The sequence below is a fragment of the Ischnura elegans genome, chromosome 1 (assembly GCF_921293095.1).
Source record: "Ischnura elegans chromosome 1, ioIscEleg1.1, whole genome shotgun sequence".
Lineage (NCBI taxonomy): Eukaryota > Metazoa > Arthropoda > Insecta > Odonata > Coenagrionidae > Ischnura > Ischnura elegans.
This window is the reverse complement of record NC_060246.1, coordinates 36,746,265-36,765,915: the sequence shown is the minus strand read 5'-3', so window position 1 is coordinate 36,765,915 and position 19,651 is coordinate 36,746,265. Positions and strand designations below refer to the sequence as shown.

General features: G+C 39.6%; 1 protein-coding gene across 1 annotated transcript; it reads right to left on the bottom strand.

Annotated features, from left to right (window-relative positions):
* Positions 1-2,106: 2,106 nt before the first annotated feature.
* Positions 2,107-19,599, bottom strand: LOC124158846 (peptidoglycan-recognition protein LC-like). The gene is made up of 3 exons (XM_046534223.1): positions 18,431-19,599; positions 10,775-11,011; positions 2,107-3,377 (listed from the first exon to the last, which is right to left on the bottom strand). Exons 1-3 carry the CDS (start codon positions 19,161-19,163, stop codon positions 2,848-2,850), a joined length of 1,500 nt encoding a protein of 499 aa, XP_046390179.1. The 5' UTR covers positions 19,164-19,599; the 3' UTR covers positions 2,107-2,847.
* Between the last annotated feature and the right edge of the window lie 52 nt (positions 19,600-19,651).

The following is a 19,651-nucleotide window of genomic DNA, read 5'->3' as shown; positions in this document are numbered from 1 at the left end:
TTCCCAGCCTAATTGGTTTAACATCTGAGTATCGCTTCCTGTACGTCTGCAGCAGTTTATTGATACTTAACCATTTCGTACTATTAAATCCCGTTTTACGTGGGACATGCACTTGCACTATCTGACCTACGATAGAGAGCGCATTTCCTTTTCCGCCGAGTAGATCGGTGCACTGCTAGAACGCATACCAGAATGCATGAACGCCAGATGGAAAAACTGCCCCTGATCTTATTCCGTTCATGCATTCGCACAATTTCATGCTAGATTGAGAAGAAAATGCCGTTCTGAGTTATTTCACTCCCCTGAAAAAAAAAGCGTAAATAATAATCAATCCGGTCTTCGTGATTGCAAGCTTTTTCGATAAGTAAGTAGCGAGTCATCTTGGTCAGGGCTTCAAGCAGATCCGAAAACAATTACTAATTCACTCATCGATGAAGGCGATGGATATCCTCCCCCGAACGCACGCTCGGGATCTATCAGGCATTTGAGTTGGTGGTGCAGCACGTCTAGGGGGGTAGTGAAGAAGAAACCGAGGAAGGGTGACAATTATATATATTAAAAACATCGCCACTAAAAGTGTGTGGAAACAGACAAGTGGTTTTACTAAGCTGAATAAAAAATCGCCATTTGATCTCAACCGTACGGCGCAGACAGGAACACGGCACATGCATAGAAGCCGCTGGGTCGAAAGCATAGAAATTCGTCAAAATATAAAGATATTTTTACAATAAATATTAATAAGAAATTGTTTAAAAACTTTAAAAATTTAAATAAAAAATCAAATGGTTGATATACCTATAAAATGATAATTGAATAATTTTAGTAGAAGGATACAGTCCCTCCGAGAGGACCACCTTCGGAGTCCGGAATCCCTCAGCGTCATTCAAGATCATAAGTCTGAGTCGCCCTTTGTCCAGCAGTCTACGAGAGGACACGACAATATTTTATTACTCCTAACATTTTTGTAGTCCAAAGATTCCAAACTACCATGGGAAGAGTTACTTTTGATAAAATATGTATTCATAATAAAAGTAAAATGTTTTCATTCCTCAATAGTTTCCGGCATTCGCCTAAAAATCTTATTTCCAAATATATTTAATATTCCCTATGCATTTGGTAATGACAGTATTTCATTGACACCCTTCACCGGATATGAATGTAACAATTGATTTCGTTTCACCTCTAACTGACATGGATTGTTCTGAAGAAAAGAAATTATGACAATAAAAAAGTAAATTGATGAATCGATTTATGTATAAATCCCGTTTTAGTAACTACTTGAGAGTTAAATATTTTCTGAGGTATATGTCGACATTAAACTAGCCTACTCAGTGAGTATGGTCCTTAAAGAGCTATTTGATTATGTTTTAGAATGAGGTATTTTTTATGATACGTTGTGAAAATGTACCACGATCGTGTGTGTAAAACATATACATTTGTTGAGTATTTTCCCCAAAAAGATAGGAGGTAGCAGTAGCAATGTTGGCTTGTAACTGAAGTCGAAAGGCACCAATAAATGATCTCAAAGTTCTTTTCCTCCATTTCAATAGTGAAGTTGATAAGCCCTCTGGGAATGGCAAGTCTGTAGGAAATATACGCTTCTAACAATTGTAATTTTCCCTTGTTTTTTTTCAACTCGATAGGTTTCAACAGTATTTACTTAATACTAAAAGTGAGGCTCCACAGGAATACAAGAACTAGTGATTAGTAAACCTGAGGGAAAAGTACAATATGTATTTATTCCTTCAATATTCGTTTTACAGGTAGCTTCATGCTATGGTGTGGTATTTGTTGAAGACTACGGACTAATGACCATATGATATCATTCTGTCAGCCATACATATGGTATAGCTTTCTGGCAGTTATATCGATGAACGCATAAATTGCAGTTACAAAATATACAATTGTTGAATCTACGGCTAAAAAATACTTCATCGCATAAGCTAGGCGACAGTAAGTAAGTAGTTCTTGAAGAACAGTTCTTAAGCATTGTGGTTGTTTCAAGAGGATGCCAAAAATTAGAAAACAATTAGAAATAAACAACGATGGGACGGCATACAGGAAAACAGAAAATAAATTGAAACATTGTTCAATGAAAAGCCACCGTTAAGTACAATCATCTGCTACTTATTTATTGAATGTCCACACATACACGCACTGCAAAACTATACACACTTTCATTCCAATAGAGGTCCTTTACTTCATCGAACACTCAAAAATAAGTTAAATATCCCATAGCAAAACTCCGTCAAAGTCCAAGTCACTCGACAACTTTGTTTATGGGACAAATCATTCACCAAAGAATATCACATCGTCATTCACGGCGCACGCGTCCACCTCGTTGAAAAATCCCCATTAAAATATCAACTGGCGGGATTAAAAGGGAGTCAAGAGAGGCGAATCAACAGTTTTTCGGGTGTTGCTCCCCGTAATAAATTTTATTGTAGCCCAACTCATTGTGGCCGACATTTATGCACTCTAGTCAAGAGTTTCCCCCCCCCCCCAATCCGGCGCGGACGACTCTCTTCTGTTAGTACTTCGTGACCACCCCAAGTTATCACCAGTTTAGAATCGTCCGGTCTGGATAGAGAACAAATGAAACTTTTGAAATGGAAAGTTTGAAGATTGAGAGGTGATACCAGCACTTCGAATTTGTCTTTCCATTTTGCGAGAAATATATTTCTTGCCGTAATGAATGAATTTAATCTCGAGGGGATAGAAATTTCGGCTACGGAATTAGCTGCTTCACCTGGTGTAACTCCAAAAAAAAAGAAAAAAAACACTACCGATTCATAGGATCGGCGGGTAAAACTTGTATACTGCGTAGTCAGGAGAGAACATTTTTTTTCAAACCACCGAGGTCCAGTGCTCCCACGTCTTCATTTCCTCAAAGAGAGCATCTCCCGGGCTCTTCGTTGGCGACACTTGCCGGTCGCCGATCAGCTTGTAGTTGGGGGAGATCTTCCCCATCTTCACTCCCTCCTCGATGAGCAGCTTGCACGCCCTGATCTGCACGGGAGGCGGCATCACGGATTCGAAGGTGCCCACGAAGGATATGCCGATGCTGATGCTGTTGAAGCCGGCCGCGGTGTGGGCCCCGACCACGTCCCAGCCGCGGCCCTCGTAAGCCTGTCCGTCGCCCGCCACCATGAAGTTGTAGGCGATGTCCATCCACTTCTTACTCTCGACGTGGAACACCTGCTGGTACCTCACGATGTAGGTGCACTCGGCCTGCGTGGTGCACGATTCGGTGGCCGTGTGTGAGATGACCACGTACTCCACGGGGTGCTTGAGCAGGGTGGTGGACTTTGGCGGCTGGGCGACCCACTCCCTCCGCGGGACCACCACGAGTTTACGGCGGCTCAGAACCGTCCGGTCTGTTGAGAGAACAAGAATATAATGAGTGGAAGGTTCAGGAAAAGTTGAAGGTTTTATTGAGGAGATGACAAAAAAAACCTCGAAGTGCGAGGTGGCAGGCAGAGGTAAAGGAACTGACCCACCCTACTCTCAATGTGTGAACTTTACACTAACCGATGGCTTATTACAGGCTAAGCTTTACCGTCACCTTGACAAATCTATCGAAGGATTAAATCACTGACAGTTATCTATTTTTTTGGAGCTTAAATTTTCAGAACCACGGAAATTCAATTAGTTATCGTTTTAGGGTGATTTTAAGCCAAAAAAATGCATCAACCCTAAATTTTGATCAAAACTGGAACTTGTGGCGCTGTTTTTTCGTTACAAACTGCACGTAAAAAACTGTTTTCTATAGCAATGATTATTTCAGAACTATGGAATTTAACTCATTCAGCCTTTCGTTTCCGAGCTATATATTTTGATTGAATTCAGCTAGAAATTACTTAAATCTCTATTTCATTTATGAAAAACAAATAATATTAATAAATAGTAAAAATATTCTTTTTAAATATTTTTTAATTATTTCCACTTTCTTAACTCATTTTCCCAGTATGCAAACCCATTCAATTTCAATGATTTGTATCATCTACCGATTGGTGAAATCAAACTGATGCCGAAGTCCTATTGTGCTTATGGATAATAGCTGAAATAATCACGTGCGGGCACTTCAATACAAATGGAAATATTCTGATTGGAAAACGTAGTTTTTTCATATTCATTCTGCTTAATACATGAATTGCTGTATCCTGCTGATTAAAAAAAGTTTGAATTTCATGCTAAATATAAACTTTTGGGCTTTGTCGCCGCGCCAAGTTTTGGGTGGCCCCAACGTTTCCCGAGCAGTGGTGCCGACTCCATGGGGCCTGAGGGGGCCCGAGCCCCCCCAAAAATTCGTTACAGATGTGAGAAAAAAATGTGTAAGGCTTGTCGATTTTCCGCGGAGTGTCTAGATATCGAGATTCGAGTGAACAGGGTTCTAATGTTGATCATATGGCTCTTCTAAAATGCTTAAAAACTTAAAATTCACTACTTATAAAATTTACCGGGGCAAAGTCCCCGGTTTGGGCCCCCCCAATATTCTTTGTAAGTCGGCACCCCTGTTCCCGAGCGATGCTGGTCGCTTTCTCAAGGGAATCTTACCCAAAAGCCCAAAAGTTTTTATTTAACATGACGAGTACCCGCGAAAGTTTTAACGAAGAAGGTTGAATTTGTACATTTAAATAGCCATTGGTACTGAAAGTTTAATTTTGACTTTGATTGGAAAAAGGGTGATAGTAATTTGTACATTGAGTATGTATTGTCTTAATCGGTTTATAATTTGACATAACGGCAACTTTGATTGTAAAATGAGTATTGGGGTTACCATAAACGTTTAGTAGAAGTATACTTTCGATGAGAGGCAGACGGTTTTATATTTTACCATATATTTTTAATTAAGCATATCTTTTCTTTACTTAATCTTGCATAGCTTATTTTATCCCACCAATAGACCGATGATACTCATCAAAGACACAAGGATGCTGAACTACATGATATGATTCAGTGCCATGATTCATTTTTTAAAATATTATCCCGCTGTAACGCCGTATGATTCAATGTGTAAAAATTCTCGAATTTACCCACCGTTTTAAGCTATTGGAATTAGTGACGGCATGGCAAAATTATCAGTACCTGAGAGCATTTTCCGTAACTTTCTTTAGAAGAGAAGTATTACTGTGTTTTTATTACAGGTTATTATTTAAAATTAAATTACAAATTTTTTGTTTTGGTTACTAATGTATATTATATTAGAAATATTTAGGCCACAGAATTGATAAAAGTTTCCTATTATGATTGATTATTATGTCTTTTGGCTGACTGACTATTATGTCTTTTGTTAACCAGTGCAGGACCACGATCCGCTGCGTTCCGGCACCAATACACCACTGATTGGAATAAAAAAAAAGTTTTATCGGCTGCTCAGCGATGTGAGCTGAACTGCATTTCTGACCAGTTAATACTTCCTTCTCCGTGGCATCACTGATGGTGAGTTTCGAAGGCCTAGTGATTATATTTACACTTATAAATCAGGAGTGCCGCTACCGTTGAATTTTTACGACTTAAACCTTGTTTTTCACCCTTCTTCATTAATTGTTAATGTAAAAAAACAACTATGCATCGAACTTGCCCTACCAATGAATCACTCTTATATCCATCACTGACTCTCCAGTGGGACTAATCGGGAATCATGAAGTTATATCGATTCATTAAGTTAGTTGTTGATGAAAAAAATCAATATTAGCGGGAAGTCTCTCATAACCAGTCAATTCTTAGATTTAAAATAAATAATGGATTTCTTCCTTTCATTTCTTTCTGGTGCCCCTAAAAAATAAAGCTTGAGAGACCTCCTTAACTGAAAAAATTATTTTTACCGTCGAACTCCGCGCTTTGAAACGCCCTCATGTACGCTTGGTACCCCTGAGGAAGCAGTAGCGGATACAGAAAAAATTCAAAGGGGGGGGGGGCGCAAAATATATCTTGAGCTACCTTTACTTTTATCGTAATGAAAAACAAGTCGCATGTAAATTTTAAGCTAGTTTTATTTAAACTGAATATACACTTACTCAAGACAATGCAATTTCGTGACATAAAAAAGTTACAATTGTGGTTCTGCAATGCTAGGGAATGGGGGTGGCCCCGCAAGGGGAGAGGTGCACGCCCCCTATGCCCCCCATATGTATCCGCCACTGTGTGGAAGTATCATTTTTGGGAAATTAATCAGGCATACCTACAAGTTATTCGCAACGTTAGTTCTGGCACTTATCACGAGATGTCGCACACATCGTGAAAGAGGCGGGTGACGAAGTAATAAGCGTTGCTTATCAAGTTTGACTCGTGTTCGCGCGGAGCGAGCGGAATGGGCTTCAAGGACATGCCGAGCCATGGACGATGTGCGCCGCTCAAGGCTTCTCAAAGCAGGAAGAGACGGACGCAGAGCTGTCGAAATATTTCGGCTCTTGCATGAAAACAGGGAAGGAGCCTCAACCACACTGAGGTAACCTCGCGAACGCCACAAGTATGCGCAGAGGGCGCATATATGAAGCGTATATCTATGAAGTACAAGACGAAACATAAGAACAGAGTAATGAAAGGAAGCTAAACTGTCGGAAACTACGTACTTTCAACGTAGTAGCAAGAAAGATAGAGTCCTCCGTTATGACAAGCAATATCACATATTGCACACACAATAAAGACCTGTTTACAGGGTACATTAACGCGTAGGAGTAAATGATGTACGAACGCGTGAATGCACGTAAAAATGCACCGTGTAACCACCCAACTTGTGCGAATGCATGAACTGAAAATAGACCCTTTTCTATTTTGCTTCTTGAATTCTTAAATGTTCCGTACCACCAAAATCGATCATGCAAACACACATTAACATATACGTGTTAATTTATCGTGTAAACAGGCCTTTAGAAGACTATAGACTTCTCTGAGATGTATCCTAACTTACTGGTGAAATGATATCACATTTTCTTGTAATGTTTGTTGCAAAATTACGAATCCTTACGTGGCTTATTGTAAAAAATTATTGTTATGTCAAATTATAAACCAATTAAGTGATAATATATCGTAATTTGATAATTAATCTCTTGGTTTAGCGAACATGTTCTTTCGTTCAGGACCGCAACTAAAGTTTCTCATCATGCGCGCAATTTTCCTGGTTTGAGCTAAAAATAGATCATATGTGGCAACAGCTCACGGACAGGCTGTGCTTCCCACTGCATTCTCACCAGTGGGACATAAAACTCGAGCATAAAAATCTATTTCAATGTTTGTTTTGGTTTATCTTTCTGATCGGGCGAAATGAACTCTTGCCATAATAACAAAAACATGTTTGATTATTTAAAGAGAGAAGAGTAAGAATATATTGCGAGCATTATCACGGGAGGACATTAACATTCTAGCTCAAAGAGTGGGTGAGCTGAGTGAGTCGTATCGTAGTTGTTCTTATCGGAGACGTTAGAAGAAATTTGTCACGGAAGGGGGGAGAGGAAGTTATCAAATCGTATTGGATCTCAGACCACTATAGCACTAGCGTTACCATTACTGAAAAACTATGATTCTATTTTTGGAATTGTTACGCAATGAACCATAAGGTGTTACTAAACTTAACGAGGACTCATCACACCCACCGGAACGGCCAAGGCCGAATCCAGGATTTTTTCTGGGAGGGGGGCACAAGGGCCTGACAGGCAAACGGTCTTATCATATTTGAGATTAAACATAACATACAACAATTACTGTACGAAATATTCTCTTTATTGTTATGAAAATTATTAACATCGAGGTTCCGTAATTATAAAAAAACAAAACGAAAACAGAATTTAAAAACTTGTCTATAATTTAAGCGTCTGGTGGGTGGGTCAAAATACGCCTATTAGAACGGCCATATTTTATCTTTTTTCGCGACTTAAAACTCATGTATAACTTCTATTTTTAAATTTAAAATTTTGAAATAGCTAAGCCAACATTGCTTGCATCTTAACTATGAATGAAAATAAAGAAAAAATATAAAAACAAATGTATTCTCCAAAAACCGTGTAAAATGCACTAACAAGTAAAAAAATAAGCTTTTCATCACTTGGAACCACTTTTGAATCACTAGGAAAAGCATGGAGCTTATTAGGTTTATTAAAAATGACTGAAGAAGAACGTGATAGGTGAGAAAGGATTGGCACACAATATTAATACATAAATCTATTAGTGGTGGTGAATCTTGTAAAAATTGAACCAGAGCAGTTAAAGAAATTTCTGACAAAAATTTACAACTAACGCCCTCTGTTGGGGAAATTGTAAATTATTTTTCTATTGTATCTCAATAAATTAGTTCCCAATGGAGTAAAATTTATAATGCCTGATTATAAAGTATTGCCATCAAAATCAAGCAAGTTTGCAAAATTTCAAGCGAATTCGACAATCGGAAGTGGGATGAAAAATCAATCACAAGATTCAATCGACGAAACAGACGAGGCAAGTGAATAATAAGCGTGTAAAAACTGGCAAACGAGAAAGTGCTGGCGTAAATTTTTCAAATTTGGGACGCAGGCAAATTTCTACAATGATCTACTTTATACGTAAAACTTGAAATTTTCAAGACGATAAAGTAAGCTTTGCACGAGTCAACGTTTTTTTTACGAGAAAAGACGTCTTTCTAGAGTGCAGGTGGTTCTTGATTCTTTAGGAAGCCGACGAATTTGGCTGTCAGTGAAGGCACTCTCCATATCTAACAGACCGGCATTCTCACAAATAAGATAAGAAACGCTATTCATGACAAAATAGGCAGTGCGACTAGACATGCTTGTGTATCTTAAGGTAACATGTACCTCGGGCGCAGCTAGGAATTAAGGCTGGGGGGGGGGGGTTTAGGTGCAACTAATACCGGGGTGTGTGGGGGTATAGAATACCCACCAGGATAAGCGGTAGGCGTGAGATTAATAAATTGCGGAATTTTAAGATAAATGGTTTAAAACGGTGAGTTTTACGTCTTTCTGGGGGATATTTTATTCACCCTTACACTATTCTATTAGTAATATAAATCCAACTAAGTAAAATGGATTAAACTAAAAAATTTCTCTGAGCTTTGGGGGGGGGTTTATCCCTCAAACCCTCGCGGCGCCACTGACATGTACTGGCTATTCATTCCGGGTAACTTTTATGATTATAAAACGATGAGGATGTATGCCAAAAAAGAAGAGCATTGGAAAAAGGTATAGTTTCATTGGAAATCGTTGGGTATCGTTCAATGAAATTTTCGAGAAAAGTCGGCTACAACTTCACCCGGAGAGTCAGTCCACCCGTCCTAAGCGAGCCCGACGTGCAAATAGAACTCTCTTCTCACCTGGCTAATCTCACGATCCCGAGAACCGCGGTCGACAAGGCCTCAAGTGTCGAAGTCGTGTTTCCGCGGAAAAAAAGCGGTTGTAAACGACAGCTATCGAGAGATAGGAGGAAGAAAAATAGCAAGGGGATTGCATAGACGAGGCATCAGTCCCACCCTTAGGAGCTTGAATTGAGATTAACGTCTAAGGAGATAACTTGTGGGAATCGAGAATCGATATCATTATAAAGATAGAACAGTTGTTTTGTTTCCGCAGATTTTATTTCTTAACCGACCAAGGTTTCGACAATATACAATGCCACTATCCTTGATATTGACGTTGTACATTGTCGAAATCTAGGTCGGTTAAGACATATAAAATCTGCGTGACAATACTCACTGTCATTATCCTTATAATGACATTAAATATTATCGAAATGTAGTTCGGTTAAGAAATGAAATCTGTGGAAATAAAACAACTGTTTTATCTCTATCATGATACCTTAGAAGCTTGATTTATGTCGCCGGTTATTATTAGGGCACATTTAGATCTGTTTTCGAAGTTGTCCGCCGGGCGGCAATGACTTCATCCGACCCACTTATTGGAAATATTTAATGGTTAGGAATAGCATTTAAGTATTATTAATTCGATAAATAATGTCATCACGAATATGAATTTGGGTCGAAAACCCTAATCACAGCCCATTTCCCCATGAGATTCGGATCGCTCTGCTAGTCAGCGACGCATGTGGTTACTCGTCCATTTAAATGCGAGGCGGGAGACGACACACGTATCCATAGGTTTACTTGAGTATCATCCTGTACAGTTATAGGGGCATCCATTAATTACGTGAGGTGTTGGGCGGGGGAGGGGGTCAAATCGATTCTCACCCAATCTCACGTGGGGGAGAGGGTAGGGTCCTGGAAAGTATCAAGTTATTTCTTTTTCCGAAAAAAACAGTGTAAAATTGCGAGAAAACAGGGTTGAATTGACTGATCTTAAATAAAAATAATCAAATAAATTGTTTTTTTAATAAATCCAACGCAATGAATCCAGTGCCGTAGCCAGGATTTTGAAATGGGCGGTTTACCGGAGATTTCGGGGCCCTTTTAGGGGTGTATATGTAGAAAGTACCCCAGAGCTAAGAACATTTTGGTATTTATGATGTTAAAATGAGATTTTTGGGACTCAAAAACAGTGTACGAGCATTTATTGAAATAAAGCATGTAATTTGGATGAAGTAAAAGCTCAAGAGGGATGTTGTAACCTGGAAAATCCTACCCTTGGATAGGCCACTGTATGAAGTAAAGCTTAACGTATTTACACTTAAAATTTGCATTTTGAACAATCTCACGAGAGATTGGAGGGAGGGGGTGGAGCCAAATCTCACGATATCTCAGAAAGGGGGGAGGTGGGTTACAAATATCGCCAAAATTACCCCACTTAATTAATGGAACCCCCCCTAATATAATCGTGATGGAAAACAGACTCACTCTGTTGCTTGGGTGGGACTTTGTATCCGTTGGAGAGCTCGTCTGCCTCAATGTCGGCCGTGTCCTGATCGGCGGTTGCCGTCGTGGCCGTCTTCCTTGCCGCTCCGCTCAGGAAGGTGACCATCAGGATGACCGCGAGGACGGTGACGCAGCCGAGGCAGAGCGCGGCCCACGCCACCCACGTCGAGGACCCCGGTCGACCCCCGAGCAGGTGCCTCCAAAGGAATCCGCTCCCGCCTGTCAAATGGAAGAATGACACATGAGAGGACGAAATCGAATACCTTCCAAGTGGCTGGATATCTTATTTCCATATCTTCTATATATATACAGAAGAGGATATCTGTTTGTCTTTCCGTTTCCCATACGACTGCACGGATTACGCCCAAAGTTAGTACATAGTTGCAGTTCATGCTCTTGAAACCTATAATGTTACTTTTTGTTGCATTTGACGCGTATTTTTCTCAATAGTGTTGGTTACGTCACGTCATACAATTTATCCTGCTGGTTAGGCACAATTATTGACAAGCTGAAAGAGAAGGCATAAAAATCCTGCTGTAAGTGATCATGAATGCAAGTTACCCACTTGTCTAGGTACTATCCTTCACGAGCAACGCCAGCTGTCCTACTAGTATACGTATATATATAAGGGAATGCCTCTTTGTCTGTCCGCTATGCGTTTCCATACGTCTCCATAGAATGCAACCAAAGTAAGTACGCATGTGCATCCCTTTCTCCCAAAGCCCATAGTGCTACTTCTGGTTGTCCCCGACGCGTCCTTTGCGTCGTTTTCTCATTACCGTTTGTTACAACTTCTGTGTTGGACATCCTGCCGGGTAGGCACACCTCCTTACTCGCTCAAAGGGAAAGGATAACTCAAAGGATTCTACACTTACTATTAATCCTCTAGGTTTAAACCTTTTTGCTGGGGTATGCCTTCACACGACGTTTTTCTAAAAATCATACCTTGTTACCATGAATCTTACGTACACTATTTCCCACTTTTCTGGGTACTATCCTTTCTGAGCAACGTTGGGTGGCCTGCCAGTCTCTTATGCAAAGTGTCCCAACTAATGGAATGGTTATTATGTCTATACATATAGAATCTTTATTTTAATACCGTGCTTATCTTGTGATATTCGTAGGCAAGAGCGAAAAACAAGTATGAGGTTCACAGCTTTACATGTTGCATTTTAAACGAACTGGCGCCTGTATTATGAAAATTTCTCCGATAAATTATGATATTCCAAAGTACTAAGAAGAAATAAATTCACATTGGCATTATTTCAAATTATACATAATTTCATAGTTAACATCGATGTACATGAATAGACTTTTGAATGGAATTTATTAACCAACCTACTTCCACGTTTCTCACCCTATCCGTCCATTTTATCTTAACTGCGTCTAAAAAATACCTAAAGTTATTTTTGAGAAGCATATATTTCTACTTTTCTTTTTAAGTAATAAACTCGGGTGCGAAGTTTCGCACAAAACTGTACATAGTTAAGAAAACGTTCCAGCAGCCCAAGTAAGTTACCTTTCATTGCAATAATTCATAACATTAATTTTTTACCGCAATGTTTAGTGTGATTGGTTACTGAGGAGGTATCTAAACCTAAAACTCTTTGGTAAATGTTATTTATTGGTTATATGTGTGGGTGAGAAGCCACGGGGTACAAGTGATTTTGTTTTCTAAACAGAGTTAAGTGCAGAAATTAGGCATAGAAAACAAACGAGATGAATTAGGTGTTTAGTAGTGCATTTGATTTTCCACTCGATGTCAGCAGAGAATCACTCGTATCCCTTGGCAACCAAGTTTTTGTGTATTATTTAAACAATTAACTTTACCTAACTCTGTTGAGAAAAAAATCACCTGTACCCCTTGGCTTCTCAACCCCTCATACTTTATCAACGAATTTTTCTAATATCCCGGGCATGGTTGTTTGTGATTGTCCATTGTAATCTGTTGTAGTCTTCCCTAGCCTCTCTCGAATGTAAAGACCTAATAGCGCCGTTTTCATGGTGATGAATATAAATATATATAAGACATAGCACAAACGAAACCCTGCATTTCCCGTGCCTCCTCCCTTACTAACCTCCACCGCCAATTTCTCCGTTTTTTCCAAGCATCACCCTTTTCTCTCCGCTCTATTCCGTACACTTTCTTCTCCTGGTTTTCCATCTCCTCCCCGCCTCTCTCCCCTTACTTTCCCCACTCCAGTTAAAAACTGTATGGATTGAATGCACTAAAAACCATTTGTACCTTGGAAATCAAGTAGTAACATTGAAACCTAGGACGTAATAAATTTTATAATCGTGGAAAATTGCAAGTATTAAATTCAATGATGAGTAAAGTTCCCCTAGGAAGCCATAAGAGATCGGTACTTGTGACATAGAAAGAACAACACCGGGGAATTGAATGCAATAGATAGTGTAGGAAGGAAACGGATGATTGAATTACTCCCATCTGTATCACAACACTATGAATGATTGCATCTATTTTACTGGTTTCCTACAAAAACCTGCGGGATAGCGGGCCTACGTAAGGGTGTAAATGCTGAAAAACTGTTGCGGGATGGTTGTTCCCAGTCGTTCTAGATATTTTAAAATTTCCTTTCAAATATCATTTTCTTCGTGAAAGATGAAGTTTGAGAACCCACTGCTTTCAGTTACAATGAGGTTAAAAGATTTCTAAAAACAAAGTTTGCCCGAAAATAAACTTCGACGAAAGCTAACGGATAGTAATGGATAATCGTCGGAAGGAAGACATGAAATGAAGTATTTCGGATACTCTTCCTCACAGGTTTGTTTTAGATATATATATGCTTTTAGCAATAATTATAGCGGGATATTCAAGTGAGAAGTCACTTATGTCAGCCAAACATGTCGTCGTCGCAGTTTATTCACCGCGAAAAGAATCTAAATGGATTTTTTACCTGTGCAACTCCGCTAAATCATTCTTTGCTATGTTAACTCATTGCTGCTCATCGGATGTTTTTTTGAAGTTTTTATTCATTTACTTTTTTGTTTAATAGGCTTTTAAATTCCATACTCCTTGTTCTTTTAAATATAATAGGAATGACTACAGCCTTTTTTAGACGCGGTTGCAAAATATACTTAAATGCATTGCAGTCAGTCGTATAAGCTGTTAGAATCTTTAAACTAACAGAAAATAATTACAATTTTCATTGTTCTTCATTAAGTGGACCATAATAATTTATCACAAAAAATTGCCCAATCATAGTAGCTTGCTTCATTAGGAGACAGTGACTAAAGCTGTTTCTGCGCTCGTCACAGTGGATAAAAATTATATTCCTCAGTTATTATATTCCTCAAGTACCTTTCACTACAATCAATTCTTGGATTTGTTTTTTTTTACCACAATGATTAATGTATAGGGTTACCGAGGAAATTTCTTAACCTAAAACCATTTGGTTAATATCATTTATTGGTTATTTATTGACAACTAGTTTTGCTAAATAATAAATAGTTTGATTACAGGGTGACTGCGATATGAAGTGTACAGAAATAGGATTATTCAATACGTGTTGATATAAGATGCGACGACTCACCCACTAATCTCGACCTTGATTACCTGGTAACGTGTAACACTGTTATTTGCGGCGAAGGTACCACTTATTAGTGAACTTCTGTTAAGATAAAATAAACTTTAATCTCAGGATATCTGATCCAAGTCTTGATTTTATCCCTTCAATGAGTGATTATTTTATTGAATCACGAGTTGGAAATGGCTTAACAGCGGGAATAGATATGTTATCTGACTGTACGAAATCTGAACTACTAAGAGATTGTAGATGAAGCCGTGGTAGGAACATTGTGGGGTGTAAATTTAACTCGATAGGATGAGGGGGAGCAGCTACGCAATCAGATATAAGTACTTCTAATGCTATGCACTAGGAAATAATTCATGATAACCTTGCTTACAAAGGATAGTGAGTTTTAGAAAACAGGTATATAACTACAATATACTAAGGCGCTTACAGGGTGCTAATGTTTGTTTCAAGGGAATATTGTTACCAAGAGCCTGCGTTTCTTACAAATATAGATCATGAATGTTTTTGGAAGGGTAGAGAAGAGATTAGGAACTGTTCTCTTAACAGAACTTAAGTTCGATTTCTTACTCGAAAGTTGTCATATCTGGTATCAAAGAAAAGGCGTACGTACGACATTTTATTTTATAACCGTAAAAAATATACAACCCTGAACATCATTTCAGAAGAAATTATTCAGCTCAGCATTTTTAAGACTGTCATATTTTATTTTGATGGATATTTAGCCATTATTCCATGAGACCACGATCGCCGATAAGAAAAATAAAACTAAGGTTACTATGCTATGGTAAAACTATGAGAAAAAAAATACTAGGTGCCCTAAGGTTGTGTGAGTAAATGGCAGCCTCAATGTAAGTCACGATATGGTAAGTGCATTATGATTACATTGAATGTAAAAAATGGCATTGTTACTGGTAAATATTTCAAGTAGGTTTTATCTTGACTTGATGTTGCCATAAACTCTGGTTACTCTTTTCTCAACGAACAATCTATAAGTACATGCGATATCTATCATTAAAAGATCTTATCTTCCAATCCAATAGAAAATCTATTATTGAAAAATTTCTCTAAGATTGACTACTTGAAAATAAAAATACTTCAGTATTATTTCGACAACAGACCAATGTAAATTCCGGCATTTTGGGGAGCAAAAACAGGAAATAAATCTTTCCAAAAGTCAGTGACCCTGCACCCTCTTTCGGAGTTAGAAAGTCCGTGGCAGTAGTTGTTCCTTCGCATAGATAAGAAACAAGCAACAAGCCGTATTTTTTATGAGAAACAGAAGACGGAATGGTTCCTATTTGATCGTTAATTGATTTTAAAGAGGAAAAAATCCAGGATAAAACTGTCCGCTGGATGTTCGAGCAAACACACGTTAACTAACTATAAATCTCCAAATTTATGAAAATAATTGAGCACGTGGTAATCAGGCTGTATTGTCACCAGAGAATTGGTTTTACACATCCAGTGCCCAGGTTGAAATCATAATCTAAACATAGATTTTGTACGCGAATGCTTATCAGTGCATTAAATATTTTGAAAGCCATGAACCGAGGACATCTCCAGGTCCAAGTCTAGAAGTTCTCCTTCCTATCTAGCAGTTTTGTAAAGACCTAATTGGCGCATTTTGATAATATCGGCTCTAAGATTTTCTCCAGTCTAACCCAGAAGGGCTCTGGCTGATGTACTGAAGCCTATGATTTTAATTCCGCTGGAGAATTCCTCTATTCATCCAAATACTCTCCGCATGAAGTCAGAGGACAAAAATGGAAAGAGTCCGCGTGTATTTTATTATTCTCCTCCAGCCGTTACGTATCTAAATGTGCCAAGGTTTTCAAAGGAAATCGGTGAGGTCTGAGATTGAGGGTATTACCTAAAGAAGAAAGAGTAACTTTTGAAGATAAAAGTACAGGCCATAAATTAGGGACAAAGTAAGCTAAATTGTTTGGGACAAAGAATTTATTAAAGCAAAAAATCAAGAAAAAACTGCGAAAAATATATCAAAATTTTCTCAGAAAAGCATTGAGAAAGTTGATGATTCTTGGAATAGAAAGTTTTCAGAAAATATTTAAAGTTTAGGGGCTATTGATCGCAGTCATGCATCACAATGAAATAATCACATTGTGCAGTCAAGGATTTGACCTATACGTATGAGTAAAAGTTTTAAAACTGGAAACCTGTGTAGAGACATTTTAAAGTTCGAAATACCAATCAAAAGCATTTATTACCATAAGTTAAAAAGTTTCAATCACTCTGTTATAAGGCGGAAAATCTAAAATGGCCTAAAAAAAAGTCCACTTCTAATATCATACGCCATGAGGTTAGTCATAGCGTAATTTTGATTCATGAAAATCCAAATTTCCGCCTCATCATTGGATTGAATATCAGTCTCTGGCAAATTGTTTGATTTGGAAAATATTTAAAATTCAATCCCTCTCCGAAGAGGGTAATTACGAATTATGCCCTCATTCTTCATGAAAGAGAAAGACTAAGCAGTTGAAACACTGTAGTTAGCAAGTAAACGCGGGGAGTTGGGAACCTTGGAAACTTACACCATACCCAAATAAAACTGATTAATGCATCGGATTCTAGCAACATTTTCGACAACCTATTAAGAGGTGATATAGGTCATGTTGAAATCATGCCAGACATCCTGAATGAACGTAAAATAAGACACTGCAATGGCCGAATCCAAGATTTGGAAATATTTATTGGTTTGGTTATTAATTTTGTAAATGTTTATCATCACGCCTCGTCTGCATCAGAAAAGATCGATGTAATGCAATTCTCGTAAGATAGCAGTGTGTAGGCATTATGATAGATACCTCGGGAATACCTCGGATAGATATGACTTAGGCAGTAATTGTGATTCATAGATGTTGACTCACGAGCAGAGTTGAAGTAATTATGCCCCAACCCTAGAGTCATGATTGTGGTTGAGTGCTTGAAATGACATTTAACCAGGCGTATGCATTTTCATTCAATCAGCCAATCATATTGTAAATAATTTATATAATTATAGGAAAACTTGTGAACAATAAAAATTCTTATACCTTAGAAATCTGAGAAGTGCTATATCAGGAGTAACTCATATTTATTACGGTCAATTTGGTTGTAGTGACATGTGAAGTGAAAACCGATATGAAGTGTTTCGTAAACGACTGATAACTTCTTAAATTTAAGCCTCCGACAATCCTTTTTTATTATAAAATTCTTGGAGAGATTTACCAAGCACAGTTGAATATTGAATAGATCTTCGAGACAATGAGTCACGTTTACGTTATAAAACGTCAAGAACACAGCGATAATGACATCCGACAAATTGTGATGGAAGTTATACTCGCAAGGCTGTTATTTTTTTAATACATTTACGGCACTCGCGGTGGTTAGTTTCTCACTACTTCAGGAAGTGAAACTGGGAAATTCTTAACGTGACGTATGACAAAATAAAAAAAAGAGCAGATTAATGGTTGCGCATGATGTCACTGCGTTGTCAACGGGTTGCGTCCAGTATTGTACGGTTTAACCAAAACGGAATGTACTATTTCTGATAGTTTGAAGTTTCATATTAAGTCGAATAATCATCGAAAACGCAGAATTTGGAGCTAAAATATTGAGTGTAGTGAGCAAGTGTCCGTTATTTCACAGCCACTGCTTCTTGATACTTTGTAAGGTCACTTGTTCATTATCCTAAACGTATAAGTACCCGGAAGATTTTTGAAATAAGATTCTTCAGCTTTTATGACTAAACACGACTCGAGTATCAAAACGTTGGTCGCTCTAAAGGCCGTTTAACACGGGACACGTCATTGCGCAATCTGATGAATGCACGAAAGCGCAGTTAAAATCGCGTCATGTAAAGCGATAAATTACTAGACCGTATGAGAGGATGCATGTATGCCAGATGGAAAAATAGCCCCTGATCTAATTCCGAGCTCGCAATCTCGCAATTTTAACAAATGTTTCAATGCAAACCAATTACGTGCCCAGTGTATAACGTGTTAGGAGGGTCCAATCCTTTGGATATCCAGAGGAGATTTTTGCTTAAATTGTGAGGCGGTTCTTAATTCCTACCCATACTTACTCTTGGAGACAGTGGTCGAGGAGGGCCCTATCCGGAAGGACCCCGATCCCAGCTGCAACCCAGTCCTCTTCTGTTCCCCCACCTCCGAACCATCCGTGATGGCGAGCGGTCCACCGCCAATCTTCAGCTGCAAACTATCGTCAATCTGTTTCACCGACTTCGAGCCGTAAACATGTTGCTCTATTATCACCGGCCCATGGTAGATGGTCTTGTTTCCGAAATGTATGCCGGATGAGTCTTTCACCGTGATGTTCCCGTACGTGGCCACGTTGGTGGCCTGCTGGTGCGGAGCGAAACCCCCCACGGCCGGCACCACCGCACCGGGGGGACAACCGTCCGGTGCCAAGTTGGGGTCCCCGCACTTCCGGGCGAGGGCCCCGCGACACGCCGAGGTCCCGGGTTCGTCGTCAGAATCATCACTGTCACTGTCCTCGTCGCTGTCATCCTCCGAGGTCGAGGTTTGGTCGCCCCTCTCCTCGTCATCGTCGCTGGTAGCCTCACTGGCACTGCCAAGGTCAGTCATAGTGGGCCTCTGGGTCTCTGGCTGGGCGGAGACGGGCTCCGGGCCACCGACGCCCTCTTCCGACATCTCGGGCCGTCGCACATTTCCAACCCGGTCGGCTGGGTTCGGTTCCGTCCTCAGGCGGGGGGATGCGGGCGATGGCTCGAAACGACCGTTGCTGAAGGGTTGCGAGTCGTCGATAGCCTTAGAGGCCGTGGCTCTCCTCCTCATAACACAAAACCATCACTGGCACGCGCGAACTTGGAATTGTCTTCCAACTTTTGGGAGCGCAAAAAATTGTAGCAGGAATGAATAACACCGCACCACCAACACTTAGGAAGAGCACCGTCGCGCCATCTACGCACTGGTGAATCAGACGGACGACTGAACACGGGACCTGGTCTCGTCTGTTGATATAACACCCCCTCACCCCACTGGTATCCCACCTGGCTGCCACCCCCTTTTCGGAACAGGGTTCAGACCCTCCTCCTCCTCCTATCGAAGACTCCAACGGCACCACGCCCTCTGCAGAATCTACCTCATCATTGGGAACGAAGTAATTCCTTCACCTCTCCCCAAGATGGAACGCCGAGCACTACACCACAGAGCCAAGTTATGCTCGAAAGGCGGGCCGACCGAGAGTCTGCTGACGTCACCCGTCGCTTCTCCCGCTCCTCTTTTTTATCTCCAACCCCCCCATTCCCCTCAACAATAGTCTA